Here is an 18,268-nt window from a genome sequence, read left to right as displayed (position 1 = left end):
TTGTTAGATACCCAATATTGCTTTAAAAACTTGAAAGACTTTAACTAGAACAACAACAACAGCAATGAATGGAAAATTAAAAACTTTATTTAAAAAAATGAGCCATTCAACAGGACTGGGGTCTCTATTGAGCAATTTTGGCAATAAATACATGAGGATGGATAAGAGATCTAAACTTATACTGAGCCTATGGCAAACTTAAGCAATGCATTGCTTGGTCAAAGGATTTACAGGCAGGCAGTAAAAAATACATTAGAAAAAGCCACAATGCTCCAATGCTTAAATCAGCCTGGGAACCGCATAATCTTTCTGGATGTCTGCTCCTTCCCCACCGTGCACTGTAGTATGGGAACTTTTAAATGCTGCATACATTAAATCTTTAAAAGATTCCCATGCCAAGATTAACCAAACCCCATCAGATTCAGAGCAATATGCTTAAAATCTGTTTACATCAAGGCTGACATAAAAGTATACAGAGCGTGGTCAAGAAGACGTCATAAATGACATGACACGCACTGTTCCTCAACTTTTAAAAAGGACTAAACTTTAAAATCCCTAGTTACCTAATAAAATACTGCGTAAATCCACAGCGGAATGAAGATACAAGCTCCTCTTTAAACATCTGCTTTTGTTTTGTCTCTTAAACAAAAAGGCCAGTGAGGGGAAAAAAGCCTTCACTCTGTTGATGCACGGATCCAAAAACATTCCTCATTGTGGTGTGCTCAATCCAGCGGTTTAATAGTCAATGCCGTGGTCGTAGTGGCCTCTGTATTCGTCATGGTAGTCTGCCTGGTAGTCATCCTGAAATTCCTCTTGGTATTCGCCCTGGTAGTCGCTGTCGCTGATCTCTGATCCGTTTGTGCCGGTGCCCTGACTCCCGTTGCTGTGGATGACGGGCTCAGTGGGTGATGAACAGTATTTTGGGTCGTACACCTGCCTGCCCAGCCCATAAACACTCATGCCCTTCTGAGACGCCACCTTGTTGGTGCCCATCTGAAGCGAGATGGTGGAGTTATCCAGAGGCTGGACAGCTACTTTCTGGTCAAAAATATCTCTCCTGGTGCCTGGGGCTGCCATGCCAGCCTGAGGAAGAAAAACGTAGAGGTAATGAAATACTTTTATGCATTTCTTAACTCTTTCATTTCTATAAAAGATGATTTTAAGTGACTCATATATACACACTCACCTGGCTTGCTCCTTTATTGGTGCCCATCTGCAGACTGATTGTGGTTTGATCAAAGGGCTTGTCTGTTTGAGTCTTCGGATCATACAGGTGTCTTCTGGTGCCGTAAGCAGTCATCCCAGCCTGACTAGCACATTTATTTGTCCCCATCTGAAGCCATTGAACAATAAAGGATGAATACAGTACAAATACATAAAACAGTTCACATGCTGCTTAATATTCAGGGTTCCCACACCTTAGTTCACTTCAAATTCAAGGACTTTCCAGGTCCAATACCCTCAAATTCAAGGACTAAATGTAGAGAGAGAGACACATTTCAAGTGAGAGCAAGGTTACCTTTTAAAATACATTGTTACAGTTCCCTTTCGAGGGAACTCGCGCTGCGTCACTGCGGTGACACTTTGGGGACACCTCCAGGGGTAAGTGTGTCTGAATGTGTATATCAAATTCAACCAATGGTGAGGCTTAATGACAAAGACAGGGTGACGAGGGAGCCAGGAAGTATATCGCCAACTGAAATATTGCAAAAGACGGCTTTACAGGGATGCAGTGTCTCGTTCTTTTTTCAGAACAACAGTTACATACGTAACCCGAGACGTTTTCATGTGTCAAACACAAATATGCAAAAAAGCATTTTGGTATGAATCAACATTCGCATACAGAAGATATAAGCATTTAAAGTGAACAGTTTAACACGTGTGCTTAAAAAGTCTAGATTTTTTATGATATTATCCTACATTACAAAGGGAATAATGAGATTTTTTTTCCAGAAAACTTCTTGCATAAAATAGATTCAAGCACTTTTAATGACCTGTATCTATATATGTATATTTTCAAAAACATCCCAGGGCCTTGAATTTTTTTCCCCAGATTCACAAACGTTCAAGAATTTCAAGGACCCGTGGGAACCCTGAATATTACAGTAAGCACCAAATTTAAAACCTTAGTTAAAATGTACTGAAGTACCCAACCTTAAAGGAGCATTTCACCCGTGGACAAATTAATCTTTATTAAAAGTGGATCATATTTGTAGTCGAAATGTAACATAAATTTCGAATTTGGTGCCTATTTGACTGAAAAAAATAAGTTTTTGTAGTCTCACCCCCTCTACAAAAGTTATTGGACTTCCTTCTTTCAATGATGCAAAATGATGATTTTTACATCATTGAAAGAAGGAAGTGCAACACTGAAATCCGTATTTCTCCTGTCTCAGGGGAAACAGAGGAAATGATGCATGACCATTCAAAAACATGACTGGGTTTCTAACTATACAAAGCTTAATGCAAATGGGTGAAGTGTCCCTTTAAATCTTACCTGAAGCCCAATCACGCATTGACCAGCCTTCATTTTATCATCATCAAATTGGCGAGTCTGCTTGTCTGCGTACTTCACGCCAATGTCCACCTTCGTGTCTATACCTTTAGTTTTTGCCTTTTAAATGAACAAAGGCATCGGTGTTACACCAGGAACAATGTATAAAAACAAGTGCATCAAAAATTTTCCACTTTTAGGCACATTTTGGCACAAAACTCACCATGCTGGCCAGAGCAAGAAGTGTGGTCTGGACTTGAGTCATGTTTCCGTTCTCAAACAGATCGTTGGCTTCAAAGATGTCGTTTGGCTTTAGACCATAAGTGAGAATGGCTTTGATGAAGTTGCCCAAATTCTCAAGCTTCACAAAAAATAAATAATTTGGATTTTAACCAATCAAACCGAGAGAAATAAATATGAAACATAAAACACTTCTAGTTAATACTGTAATACTCACCTTGTGCCAGTTAAGTTTGGAGTGGTTGATTTTCTTGACGGAGCCTGGCTGAAGTTTATTAATCAGCCTGTAAAGATAAATATAACACAATCTGAACTTTGGCATTGCACACATATAAAACTTTTATACATTCTTGGTTATTTCTGTTCAAGGTTCCTTAAGGACAACATATATCAAAAAAAGGCATGAAAGCAAGAATAGGCGCTTATAATAAGGTCACAATAGACCTGACTCATGCTGTGACATTTTGGTTCTTAATTATATTTGGTTCTGGATTATATAACAACCTCCCCAATTTGTTTAATTATAGCAATAACAAGACAAAACGTGGGCTGGCAGTCATTATTCGGAGCCAAACAAACATAACAAGTGTTGCATTTATAGTCAGTCTAAACAAACAAAATTGCTTTACCTCATGTTCTCCTGTGCACAAACAATAAAGACTTACTCGCAAAGTATGACGCCATCTTTCAGACCCAGCTGAAAGTTGTCTCCAATTGGCATGCCAGTTACATCCTCGATCCAGTAGCGCAGCTCCTCTTCCTTCTGCAGGTCATACTTTTGAGCAATCTAAAGATGCCAAAAAACTCTTCTTTATTCAAAGATGCAGTTATTTTTTTAAATATCAAAGCATTTAATAGGCAGATAGATCGGTAAGTGAGTTGATGTCTATGAAAAGCGCAAATATTGTGTCTCCAATCAAAACACAGCTCTTTGTTAAAACATCTGACACAGCTCAAGATATTCAACTTTTTTTCCAAATGAAGAAAAATAAAAGGTAAATTATTTCAGTTTCAATTGCACATATCTTTATGAAACAGAGCAATAAATACATTATTAATTTGCTTTATGTGCATTTTTAATTCATACACTTTATTATTTTAATACGTTTCCATTTAGAATTTTTATGCTGTCATATTTTATGTTTTTTTTTTTTGTGAAAAACTGTATCTCTGGTTAGTTGTGCAGGATCGGTGCCAAGTGCAGTAAGATGGACAGGAAATTGCATAGTTTTGCCCCATGTGTGAACTCTTTGTTTTAGCAACTTCAGATCTTACTCATCTATTTAGCAAACACAAAACGCTGTATGGGTTTATCTTGCCTGCAAAAATCCCCTAAAACCTTTTTAAATGCATCAATAGATAGGCATAATATGCATTTCTCATAATGAAATAAACCCCCATTCACATTCGAATTGGCATAGTACGTATCATTGTCATAATATGGCTTTTCTAATATCTACAGCAGGTCTGATCTTGAAATAAAAACGTAACTTTGAAATCATTGTACATTATTCCAAAGACGACAAATAAACAAGGGCCCAGCTTATGCCCTGTCTTCACCTGAATGACATCAAATAAATAAATACCTGAATAGTCTCGGCCACAAACATGTGACATGTTGGAGCTGGTCTGCTTTTAATAACAATTCAGAAGTTTATATCAGTGCAGAAATTTCTTTTAAAATCTATACAAAAAGCTCTTCAAATCTTTTAGGTGACAGAAAACTTTGTTAGGACCTTTAAATAGTATTATGAGTGGTGTAGTTCTTCACTGGTAATTTAATAAAACATGATTTCTTTCCCTTCTGAGCAGAATTACATTAGTACATCTTTTTTCGTGCTATCGTGAGTCATCATCTTCTCCCGCAGACGTGTTAACATTTGGACAACCGGAACTAGGTCTGTAAAAAAATGAAGACAGAAAAGCAAACAGAGCTTTTCACACAACATGACACTATGTGTGCTGCCACCACCATTACTGATGGACTGTAAGTGAATGACAGATGCACGTCAAGCAGAACTTTTATTTCTATCATATCCCCCATTCATTAAAGTGCTGTTGCATTGTGACCTTAAGGCATACATCACTTATCATAGAAAGCTTCAGGTGTTTTTCTTTCGTTAACAATGTGGACATATTTCAACACCAGAACATAAAAACAAGGACAAACACACTCATTTGAGAGTGACACATGTCAAAGAAAAAAAACAGCACACCTTTACTGAAGAGAAAAGAAAAACATTCAGTGATCTCATGGGGCAAAACAATGTCTTCAAGACAAGAACAGTTTTAAAACAACAACAAACAAACAAACACTAGATTGCTTCCTGTCTGTTTAAACAATTTTATTAGCAAATACAAATAGATCCGTATGAATGATATGTTTTAGCCTGTAACCTCTGGCAGAGCATCATAAACAGATGATGATGATAGAGAGATTATTATTTTCTACAAATTATTTACAACTGATTTTAATGAGCTCTGAAAGATGTGTTTATATTAGACTCATAACCAAACAAAAACAGGAATGTATATATTTTTTCATAGTACATCAAGTTATCAGTGAGTAGAAACACACCCTCAGGTCAGATGGGTTCACAAATCATAAGGTTAAAAGCAGGGATGCAACAATAAGATTATTTGGCCAATACTGATTTTTAACACACAATTACTGGCAATTTCAATATCACACATGATTTGCAATTTTTTTGCAAACTATGTACAGATTTTGTTTGTTTTTGAAAGCATACTTTATGTAGAGAAAAAAATGGATTATGCAACAGACATTGTGCAACTCTGTGCCTTCACACACTTAATAAACTAGTGGCTTGTTATACCGACCTTTTTAATGCTGTAGCCGATAAGCTGTGGGTTTTTTCATTGATCAAAAATCAGACGATAAATATTGGTGCATCACTAGATATAAATGAAGAGAAAAGTTCCTTAAAAGCAAAAACCTGAGCTCAAACCAAGCTCAAATGTAACAAATAAATATCAGAAATTTCTTTTTTTAAACTTTAAAGCATATATAGCTAAACATTTTAGTTAAGTCAAATTAAATTAAACAAATTCATGAAAATGTCAAATGAGACCCCCAAATGAGATCTGGTATGTGGCGTATATTTTACAATATATATATATATATATATATATATATATATATATATATATATATATATATATATATATATATATATATATATATATATATATATATATATATATATATATATGTTTTTCAGATTAAATTGTTTTTGGAGTTTGTACTAAGAGAAAATGGTGCGTCAAACTTAGGGTGACCATACGTGCCATTCTTCCCGGACACGTCCTGGCCAGGATTTCTGGTGCGTCTTCCGGAAGTCGTATTTGTCGACTGGATACATCATAGAGGATTATTATTACAGAAAAGCAACCGTTACATTTTAAGGTAAGAATGTAACTATGATTGTATGTCTTGTTTTTAACTGAATGGCGTATGCGGTCAACAAATACGACTTCCGGAAGATGCACCGAAATCCTGGCCAGGACGCGTCCGGGAAGAATGGCACATATGGTCACCCTAGTCAAACTAGATCGCTCCAGCAGCACAAGTGTCACTGATAAACGAGTTGTCTTAGCTTGCTTAAAGGAGAACACCACCGTTTTTCAATATTTTACTATGTTCTTACCTCAACTTAGACGAATTAATACATACCTGTCTTTTTTCACATTTAGCATTTAGCCTAGCCCCATTCATTCCTTAGGATCATTAAAGGTCGAAAAGCTCCAAACTAAGTGCTCTTCCGCCATACAATATAGTTCTCATTTTTTTTCCGCTTAAGAAAAAAAATCGCCACGTTTTACTTGATGCCACCATACTTACTCGTGTAACTACTCATGTAAGAGTGTTTAAATTGGAAAAACATGGAAGTGTTTGGTGGCTTCTAAATTCATCCCTGTTTGGATCCTAAGGAATGAATGGGGCTAGGCTAAATGCCAACACATCCACGACACGGCGCACAAAGACTAAGTGTACGCACTGAAAAAAGAAAAGTATGCACCAATTCGTCTAAGCTGAGGTAGAACATAGTAAAATATAAGTTTAGAAAACTTAAAACAATTTTTGCTTGCTTTATTTGGCGACACAGTTCCTTGCGCACGCCTCGAGAGACCTTTTGCACACGAAAGACTTGCTGCATGAGCACAGACAGAGTAAGCGAGCGAGAAAGACCCGTGGTGGATTCACTGATGCTTATTATGAAACTACAGAAATTACTCATTCATTTGATATGAGTGGATTATTTTATATGTTTCTCCATCACACTCAGTTTAACATGCAGTGTTGAGTTAGCCACACCGACTTATTTACATTTCGCTGAATGCACGGAATAGAAAAATCTGTTTTGTCTGACATTTTATTTTACGGTAACGGAATATACTGTCATACCGCCCAGCCCTAGTACTCTGTATTTTTTCTTTGTTTACTGAAGTAGTCCACCACCTGAAAACGTTTGAGAATCGCTGGTTTAAAGCAACAGTAAACAAACATTCTGTCTTGCAGTGAAAATGTACCTAAAAAAACAGGGTTCTTTCCATCTAGCACTTTACCTTTAAAAAGCCCCTCTGATATAAAGGGCCAACACCAAGTGGAGGCCACGAAACAGGGTTCAAATCCCACACGCAGCAGTTAAAGCTAATGAGAGGAGCAAGAAAATCCCCCAAAATCCCTCTAACCCACACTCTTATCTCAGGTTGATACTGCTTAGCAACTAGGACATTTGCACAACTGTCTTCAGATACTGTCTGCTTGCCATTTTATGTACAATAAAGCTTGTGTTTCTGAAACTAGTGCATTTGGGGGAGGGATATGCAGGAGTATTGATTTATTCTTTGACTTCCAGACAGAGACCCTCATAGCTCTCGGCCCAGAACTTCCTGTACTAAGAGAAAACGGAGAACATCTGTGTTTGGCCCTATGAGAACAAGATGTTGGTGTTTTGGCTGTCTTATGGACAAAACTTATTGTGTGGAGTGTAAATGAATGAGGAGTCTGAAAAAGAAACACTTGCAGGAAGTACTTGAGGAAATAAGCCAGACAATATGGGCAGCTGCATATGGGGAAAGATTCTGTCTTCAATACACTTGCTGAGGGAATTTTCTAACAAAGATCTGATGCTATGAGTAAGCAATAAGGTACGAGAGGCTGTGCTGTATCGTGAATAAGTAACGGCTGAAGGGCGTTGTTAGGCACGACGCGAAGCGGAGTGCCTGCAACCCCTTCAGCCGTTACTTATTCACGATACAGCACTTGCCTCGAGTACCTTATTGCTTTTATAAAACGGTTACCACACAATATTAAAGTAAAAAAAAATATTAGTGCAACTTTCATGAAGTTAAATAAATAAAAACATTCCCTCCGCTGGAAAAAATAGTCCCTGACTGCGAACAACAACATGAAGGCTCAAATAGAAACAACAAACTGTTCTCAGACTTTGTCTCATTATATGTTTATGTGTTGCTAAGGGTGTTGCTAAGGGCGCAGTGATATTAAATAGAACCGTTGGGTGAAGCGGTCATAGCAGTGTTTTATTGTGAATAAAGCACACCTATTGACCAATCAGAATCAAGGATTGGAACTAACCGTTTTATAATAACCTTTGTTGAACAGCACTGATATTTCTGCTGATTCATTATCTACCTGATTGCTTTGTAAATGTATTGCAGATAAAATAACGTGGGAGCCAGGTCTGTTATGTGTATTCTGCCTAGAGGAAAACAAATGATTCCCATGATAATTACTACAGATAACGACTACACTGAAAACTTGATGCACAAGAACAACTTCTTCAAAAAGAACATACAGTAGTACTTATACATACATAGGGGTGCATATGCATTTATTGCAAAGCTCTTTGGAAAACTGGTTCTGATTGGTCAAATATTTTTTAACAAACGTTTAAATAATTTTCTAAACTCAAACTATTAAATCAATGTACTAGGTTACCAGAACTTTATTTTATTTTTTGAAATATGTTCCTACATAAATTTGGGAAATGACATCACAGCACACTAAACACCACAGAACACTACATTTTCTCCTTAAATGTTTGCATAGCTGCATTTAAGTGGTAATGAAAGTCAGCTGGGGGTAATTGTCCACGCGCCTCTGTCTGCAGATGGCACAGGAACCAACTAAAACATCAGCCTACTGTGGTTTACATTGTTCACCCGAAATCCCACTCATTTTGAATAAACACTAACCCCTTTCACACAGAGCGTTGATCCCAGAAAATCTTCTGTGTTAACGCAAACACATCCCGGGATTGGTTTGTGATGTTACGTCAAAATGATCGTTCAATTGTTCTACTCTTTGACGAGGGGTTTAGATCAAGGTTCACAACAAAAAAAGGTCTGCAATCTGAAATGAAGTACAACTCACTAACATTGCTGAAGCAGAGGTCAATTGCCAGCTTAATGAAACGGTACGTGATCTGCTAGGTTATGACTGAATCAAAAAATATATATATATGAAGAGTTTGGTTCCAAAACGCGATAAACGCCATTTTTGAAAAAAATGAGTTACTGCCAAAATCAGTATTATATCAGGTCAGTAATCAAAAGTAAATTCTTAATTTTACGCAAAATCCAATATCCGCCGTGTTATTCCGTCATCTTTTCTCCCTTTTTTCCCAAAATGCGATAAACGCCACTCCCCCTTTTTTACAGAACGCAATAAATCCTACAGCGCACCATTCACGCAATGTAAACAAACAATGGCGGCGCGCTGAGTACATGGAGTCCTAGTTTTCCTCATCTACTTTGTACTTCGTGATCAACAAACAAAACAAAATAATACTTTAATTGCATTGATAAACCTGTGATGGTTTTCTGTGATGGGAAAGAAACGTAAGCCATCAACATCTAATAATTTCCCTGAGAGGCACTCGGGAGACTGCTTATCTCCCGACAGCATCAAGCTTCTCATGCTAACACACTGACCCCAGAGGATCTTATGAAAAACTTTCCATAATTTTACTCAAAGTCAACGAAAATCGAGCAGGACTAAAAACATTTTACAGCTGATCGCTGTGAAAGACGTTAAAGGTAGGGTAACACATTTTGAAAAATGCTAACGGTAGCCGCCTAGCAATGAAATCCCGATCCCACCCCCAAGTAAAATCACCATCCAAAGTCACGCCTCTTTCAAAACACATGAACACGCACAGATCAGACAGTCACATCTCATGTCTCATTCACCAGTGAGAAAACTTTGCAGTACAAAGCGAATAACACTTCCAAAATAACCAACATAAACAACTGGTTTACATCAGAATTAGTTTAAGCACACGTTCGGTTGTGTAGACGTAGTAACTATATCGTTACGCTAATCCGTAAACAAACACAAATTTCATAAGCAACACAACGTTTCATCAAAGTAGAATATCTGAATCCATCTCAATACAAACATATCGTGTACCTACCTTACCAAAATAAACTGTGCAACGACCCTTTCAGACTCTTTGCCTCCTGCAGCTGTTTCATCTCGTGGTAAAGCAGTAAAGTTACAGATGTTAATTTGGGTTTTTGCTCTTGCTGATCCAAGCAGTTTTTGCTGTTGTTGTTATAAAAGATGCCTTTAGTTTTGTGCCTCCTGTGTAGGTTGTAAATTCAGCAGAAAAGTTTGCTGTTCTCTGTTTACAGACAGGAGGTGAGCGCACGTGAACGCGCCAATGACGTATGGCGTCTGCGTGGACTCGGTGCGCGGTGGGAATCCAAATTACGCTTATGGACAAAAAAGGAAACGTCCGTTCGGACCGAAATCTATGATTTGTTGAACATTTTTTGGTCCTACGCCTTTCACAGATGACATAAATTTCTACAAATACATTTAAACAACTTAACACAGTGATTGCTATCAGGATGTGAGGAGACTTTTAACCAGCATAACTAAAAATGTTTCAGGATCAAATCAGTTACCCTACCTTTAAGCGACGACGTCAAGTATAACCGCAATGACAGGGTTCTTAATATGACAAAGTAAGTGTTTTGATTAATGACATTAATGTTTATATTTTTAATTAGTGTGTACAACTAGTCAATTAAATGAATATAACATGGCAAAGATGAATGCACATTTATATAGGCTATTGATTCAATAGATTTATAGCATTTTGAATAAAAACTTGTCATGGATTTATTGCATTTTGTGGAAAAAATAATCCGTTTTTATAATAAATCTTTGAAAATCAAGTTATGGATTTGAATTTTTTATGTTTTTATAACCTAAAGATGCTATGTGAAAGTTTGTAACAGAAAATAGTTGTTTTCATCTTGTCACTTTCTTGGTATAGAAAACACGTTTTTACCAAAATTTGTCAAAATGGATTTATTGCGTTTTGGAACCAAACTCTTCATATACACTCTCTTGAGAGAGAAATCACAGATTATAAGCAAACTGTGGAAGAAAGTCCATCAGTGTGCACAATTATAATATTTCACATCACAGCCTTATGTTCTTACCACTTTCATAAAAATAATGTGAATGGCATGTTGAATGGTGAAAGATGTTTATGTCTTTTTTTTGTTCAGTTGAGAAGAAATGAAATTTTTTGAGGAAAACATTCCAAAAGTTTTCTCCATGTAAACATCTTTGGTGGACATCAACAGTTTACAGTTTAATTGCAGTGTAAAATTGCACTTTCAATGCAGCTTCAAAGGGCTCTAAACATTCCCAACCGAGGTGTAAGGGTATCTAGCGAAACAATCGTCATTTTCACTAAAGAAAAGGAAAGATACTAGGGCTGTGCAAAAAAAAAATCACCTGTGATTCTCATGCGTGTTTTATCATTAAAGCCGGTTCGGTGATAAGGCATAAGAAAAAAATGTGTTTGGTTCCGGTTTCCGACCGACCCTGCCAATTTATGTGCGACCCAAATTTATTTTATGAGCTTGGGGAAGAAATAATACACATTAAATAAATACACAAAAACTTTGAGGCGAACTATAATTTACCTTTTAGTACAGCACCGTTTTTGTAAAGCACGCGATGCAACGTCCTCTACCAATGCTAAAAACAAGGCAGCTATACGGTCGTTAACACAATCGTTCACACATCGTTGTCGTCACTTACAAAAGCACTGGTAATTTTTGGTGTGCTTTCTAGATGCTTTTTCGTGCACAGCAACGTAATCTTTTGCGCCCGCTAGGCCTGGGCGAAAAATCGATTTAATGAATTAATTCGAATTTTTTGTTGTGGGCGATTTAAAAAATAAGTAATTCGATTTTTTTGTAATGGTGCATTTTTGGCTGCCCGGGGCTTCCGTAGCATTATTATAGCAACATCAACAACATCATAGCACACGTAAAACACAGCTGGGACTTTGATTCCAAGAGGGTGTTTATTTATTTATTATTCATCTCATAAATTGGGGTTACATTTGTCTTGCTTTTGAATAAATTAAAGCAAAATTTGCTTCAAGTTGTCTGCCGTTTGTACTTATTGCTTTTCTTAATAAGTGGGGGGGGGGGGGGTCGGAAAAAATCGGAAGTCGAATTAAAAAAAATAAAATCGGAGATTTTTAGGCCAAATCGCCCAGCACTAGCGCCCGCCGAAAGTTGTAACTTACAGACCAAAAAAGACGAGCTGAACAACGATATGCAAGTGGGCTTTTCTCTTCCAGAGAGGACAAACCAAGGCTCATTTTTGCGGACAGTAAGTGAATTATAATATTTGAATTTATGGTATTATGACCAGGGCTTGACATTAACACCCGCCAAATGCGGGTAGATTTCGGCCGTGGCGGGTAAGACAGCCAATCCCACTAGCCACTTTGCCAGGTTGAATATAATTTTTTAATTGGTTTTCTTAAAAGTTATGCGAAATGATAAACAATACGCAATGCGACAACTTCCATGAGCACTCTGCACCCAGCGCAACGCAAAGAGACCGTTTGTTGAGAGACGCGCACGCGATCAGCGGGGCGTTGCGGACCAAAGCGTCACCTTCCAGAGAGCGCGCAAGAGCTGATGGATTTGCGAATGCAAGAGGACGCAGTCTGAGCGCATACACACTTCGGGAAAGATAAAACAATTGCATGGAAGTGATTGATTAGATATAAATTGCGTGCAAACTCTCAGGGCAAGAGCGAAGAGAAATTTAGCACATACCTGAATGCACACGAAATCAAAGAAAACCCGCCAGCTGAGAGGTTTGCGCATCATTTTAATGTTACAATAATGCCCTCTCAACATTTGTCATTAAAAAGTCTTAAATCACTTTTATCAGTAACCATGATCAAGCTTATAAAATACAAATGCATAAACTATCTGACAGTAAAATTAATGTACATTTCTTGACAGTATTTACTGCTGTTGTTAATAAATATTTAAAGTGGTTGTCGATGGTTTTTGTGTTTATCTTTTCAGTTTAGAATTAGTGTTTCTTCTACACCCCTGCTCTACTTTTAATATATTCATTCAAAGTTAATCTATTTATGCCTTACTTACTAGCATGTTTTTCATGCACCTAAATATATGATATGATCTATACTGATATACCAGCTATATACCAGCTAATAAATGTTGTCTTAATTTGGGTAGTCAGACTGCATTTGAAATTCAGTCTGCATCTAATTTAGCAAGTAAATTTGCTCGAATTAAAGTCATTTTAGGATGCCAAAGTCAAGTTTAATCATATAAAATTGATTTTACCAGCAACAAAAATTTGGCCGGTGAAAATGCTGAGTGGCTAGTAACTTTGAAAAACTAGCCACTCTGGCTGGTGAGCAAAAAAGTTAATGTCAAATCCTGATTATGACAAAAGAGATAATCCGTGGAGCCAAAGTCACCTCATATATCCGCTATTCAATTTAAAAATGTAACAATTTCCTACCTATCCCTTGCTGCCACTGAAAAAAAATAAAAATAAAATAAAATCCCTACCGACCCATCACCTAAACTGACAACCAACCAGAACCAAACTTATTTTTTTTTTATGCCTAATCAAGGAACCGGCTTTACTGATGAAACACGAATGAATTGCACAGCCCTAAAACATACTTACTTTTAAACCACAACTTCTCATCTTGCACTAGCTGTGTGATGCACCAGCACAACCTTACATATTATGTAATCATTTCAGATTTTTATGAAAAATTCTAATATTCCTTTAATTCCTATTGCCTGCGATTTCTCAAGCGCATCTCATCAGTAAAGCTGGTTTTGAGAAGCTTGGCAAAATAGCATACATTGTCAAAATCAATTTGTCTACCATTATAAACACGATTTTGCCTAGCTTCTCTGTGAACAACGGCTTTGTGTAGTAAAAGCCGCTTCATCTGTAAGCAGGTAATGCGGATTTACTACTAATCAAGAAACCGGCTTTATTGAGGAGACACGCATGAGAATCGCAGGTGATTTATCGTCCACCCCTTATATACAATTTGACAGACTCACTGTCCACATCATCACATCTGTTCAGATTTTCTATGTCAATGATGTTGCGCTGGCACGACAATCTGCCTCGACGTCTGACGTATTTACGTTTTACGTGACAGCATAACTAACCAAAAAGCTACACAAATGCGATCAGAGCGGTCAGACTGAAATGGATTTCCGGAAATGCGATCTGAAAAGGGGTTTAAACCATATCTGGATATAGCCTGAAACAGATTAGAAAAAAACTGATTTCATGTGGTTTTTGGCCGTTCACACGTTTTAAATGTGATTGGATATGCACCAAAATCGGATTTGGACTGACAGTGTGAACAAGGTACAAATGGACTGTAATTAGGGCAGGTCACTTTGAAAACCAAAAACTTTTACTAGTAATCTAACTTGCCAAAATTAAGTTATGTGCATCAACCAGGCTATTTTTAAGGGGTTGCACAGTTTGTGCACATCCTTGCATCCAGGCAGGCAAAAGACAAACAGTGGTCAAATGTAAACTTTCAGTAAGATTTACTGTTAAGATTGAACTAAAAGCAGTTTTAAAACAAATGTAACCATTTACCAAATAAGGGGTCGTTAAGTTTTGTTAAGCAAGTGACTACGTATCTCTTTCAAGAGAAAAAAAATCAACCGCAGATGCTGCGCATCGATCAAGTTTGACCAAAGTTTCCAAATTGCATTTCCGCATAAAACATGAAGAAATCTTTATTGCATACACATTGCCTCTTATTTATGTTTAAAAATAGCACCGTTTCAATTGAGGTTATTCATTTTGTCAGTACAGACATCGTCAACCTAGTTTCTTTCTCTCAAACTGGAGCTCCACCCAGAATTCAACAAAAGAGCCACGGACGCAGCTCGAATTCAAGCGTTGGACGCCACAGATAATAAAATCTACTTTTTTTTTAAACTAAACAAACTTTTGCATATTTAAAAGCAACCTTTACAACGCACGAAATGCAGTTAGCCCGTGTTACTACAAAAGTTTCATTCATTCAGCCAGATTTTCCATGCAAACGATCTTGTATACAAAAAGCAGTATGACAAAGTATACTTAAAGCGATGAAAACAAATATTCTGACATCTGTTTCTTAAAGTGCCTATTTGGTGAGTTCAGTAATGAAGTGGTTGTACATTTTTGGCAACTTGATTGTAACTTAAACATGACCAAATGTTGTGAGATTAGGCAATGACACTTTCAGTCGCTTTCAAAGTCTTTCAATGCAAAGCAAAACACCAAAAATCGAATCGATTATCTACACAAAGAGTAAAATCATTCAAATCTCAACTTACCTTACTTCTCACTTCTGCAGATAACCCATATGATGGGCCCTTGTTGAACTGAGTCATTGTCTCTTATATCGCGTCGAATTGCACCAGAGAATTAATAAGAAATCTCCAAATCCTTAATCGTTTCCACTCTTTAAAACTCTTTTGCAAAATTTAAGAAGACAACAAACTCCGTGAGTTCAGTCAAAATATGACTGCCGCTTACCACAGATGAGCGGATGCACTGTATCTTCAGCCAAAGCAAAGCAAGCACAGCAGAGCGGGAGTTCGTTTACAAATCCTACTATGCTGAAGACTACCTTTGTGAATATTAACATAATTGTGTGACGTAACCAAGTATGCTTACCTGATTGGCGGAATTGCCATTAGTTTGTAAAGCGTTAAATAATCAAATAAATATTAATTTATTTGCGTTATGGACGCTACAAGGAGGTTTCCAAGCAACATTTGATAACTAAATTAATAGTTCCATCGCCATAGTATGATTCCTATACAGGATAGCCATAAAAGTCTTTTGAGACAGATCTACTATTTAACTATTTAAAGATAGAAAATTTGCTTTAAATTAGGACATATATTGTTTGAGGAGCTGTCCACTAGGGCTGTAATATTAATATATTGTTTAGAATTGTATTATGAAGACCATAACTTTATCGAATTTTTATTTATTGTCAGTAGTAGAAATCTTTTTTTAATATACAGTAAGGTTAAAAACCACAAAAAAGCATACAAATGTCAGGAAACTTCTAATTGCACCTTTTATGCTGTGACATGCTAAAAATAGCTGGAGATCTATGCCATGATTTCATTTTTAAGACAGAAAACCTCAGCCCCCACTTACCATGTGTTTCCTGTCCACCTGTTATAAAGACATATTCTGTCCATTAACAGGAAACTTCACAATACAGACTGGTGAGGTTTTCACAGTCACCTCTCACCTTTTGAAATTCTCCATCCTGGCATACCTTTCAGTTTAAGCATCCAATGCCAGATCATGTAATGCTATGATTAACGTTGTCATCACTTTTTCCTGGCATATATACAAGTTCTGAAAGATGTCATGTTATTATGTACATTTTAAAACAACATGGAAAGAACCATCACGCTTCTAGACATGCAATTAATTAAGGGCAAGCCAAAACTTGCATACTAATGATATAGTGAGCTTGTGTTTAGCCTATCACTATAGCGATGAAACAAAGAAAATGTCGGAAAACAAGGTGTGTTTCCCATTCAAAAGATTATTGCCAGACGTCTGGATTAAGACAGGAATTCATGTCATTTACAAGCACAAAACCCATTTCCACTTCACTGAAGTGTTGTGGTTAACCCTGAGTACTACCATGAATATTTACATGTGGGTTAGTGTCACATTTGTATACTAAGAGTGTTTGGCATACAAAATAACTGACTGGGTGTTAAAAGTTTACATAAAATCTTTTCATACATTTGTATTGCCTAAACATGATATCCTGTAATAAATCAACAGGTGACATCAACCAATTAATATTTCATTCAACAAGGTGTGAGAAGGAATGTCAGCAACAAAATTTCCCTATGTTCCTGTGTTTTCAGTAAGACTAGAGTATTCATTTCACTGTCAGCGTTTACAGCAGGCAAAGAGTCTGCTGTGTTTCAAGCATCCTGTTATGTAAACCATATACTGTACTTTGTGAAAGCAATGTGATAGGACGAAGTCTCTTTTATAAAGATGCACTTAAAAAGTTTCCTTCATGAAAAATTGTTACACATAAGTTAACATAATAGTATGGTTAACAATGCAAATATGTTTAAAATAATGACACGAAGATGATAATATATCAGTACATCTTTTCTACATGGCACGGGTCACCCCATAGGGAGTTATATATTTAAATCACATTGACCAGGCAAATACAACTTTTTTATATACAGTAGGTAACCTGAATATTTTGGAGTGTTTTACTCATGGGGTAAAATAATCAATGGATGATTGCAAATAGGCTACACTGTTAGACTTAACTGTAATTTCTACAGTTATTTACCACAAATGCCCAGTAAAATACCATAATTTTCTTTTCCAGTTCATTACTGTAATATGGATTTCATTATGGGTTTCAACATTTAATTTACAGTGATTTACTGTATTTTTGAATTCGCTGTAGACTACTGTAAAACAACAGCAGTAGTGCTACTGTAGTTGAATAAAACTAGAAGCATATAAAATGGAAAAATAAAACATCTCTATGAAATGAAATACATTTTATTTGTTATGCTTTTAGCAGTGAAGCAAATTTCAAAATGTTTTTCAGCAGTGTAAATAATTGATTGAGAATTGTAGATAGAAACAAGAAAGGGATTATGGATAAATGCTTGACGGTCAGATTTGAACTCTGACCAAAAACACTAGTGGCGCCAAGATTTCGCTCCTCTGAGTGTTTCTTGCTGAATTCAAATGAAAACAAGCTGCTTTGCTTTTCGTATTAGCTAACAGTCTTGAAAAGCTTGTGTGCCAACGTAAATGTGATCAATGTGACGGATGTTAAAGTTTTCAACTTTTATTGAGTGACACTGTGGCACCGTGGTAGTGTTACGGACTTACGATATGGACGTCCTGGGTTTGATTCCCCTTTAAGGCAATATATTTTTTAAAACAAGGTTACAGTAAGGGTATTATACTGTAAAATAGAACTGCAGTAAGGGCATCATACTGTAAAAAACATGTACAGTTAAGGTACTGTAATGGAGCAGTTACAGTAACTCACTGGCAACACTTTGCCAGTGAGTTACCGCATATATACAATAAAAAGTCTAACAGTGTATATTTCTTTGCAGATT

The 18,268-nt window shown here is 36.7% G+C and overlaps 1 protein-coding gene across 2 annotated transcripts; it reads right to left on the bottom strand.

Moving 5' to 3' along the window:
- Positions 1–65: 65 nt before the first annotated feature.
- cnn3b (calponin 3, acidic b) lies at positions 66–15,718 on the bottom strand. Of its 2 annotated transcripts, none has more exons than XM_055202428.2 (7): positions 15,455–15,718; positions 3,400–3,521; positions 2,952–3,018; positions 2,718–2,855; positions 2,498–2,614; positions 1,187–1,333; positions 66–1,083 (listed from the first exon to the last, which is right to left on the bottom strand). In XM_055202428.2, exons 1-7 carry the CDS (start codon positions 15,509–15,511, stop codon positions 736–738), a joined length of 996 nt encoding a protein of 331 aa, XP_055058403.2. In that variant the 5' UTR covers positions 15,512–15,718; the 3' UTR covers positions 66–735. The 2 variants fall into 2 exon arrangements, with proteins under 2 accessions (XP_055058403.2, XP_055058402.2); XM_055202427.2 differs by having other exon boundaries at positions 15,657–15,700.
- Positions 15,719–18,268: the final 2,550 nt, after the last annotated feature.

Source organism: Misgurnus anguillicaudatus, chromosome 2 (genome assembly GCF_027580225.2).
Source record: "Misgurnus anguillicaudatus chromosome 2, ASM2758022v2, whole genome shotgun sequence".
Taxonomy (NCBI): domain Eukaryota; kingdom Metazoa; phylum Chordata; class Actinopteri; order Cypriniformes; family Cobitidae; genus Misgurnus; species Misgurnus anguillicaudatus.
Note: the sequence above shows the minus strand (reverse complement) of the source record. Positions and strands in the feature narration are given on the sequence as shown.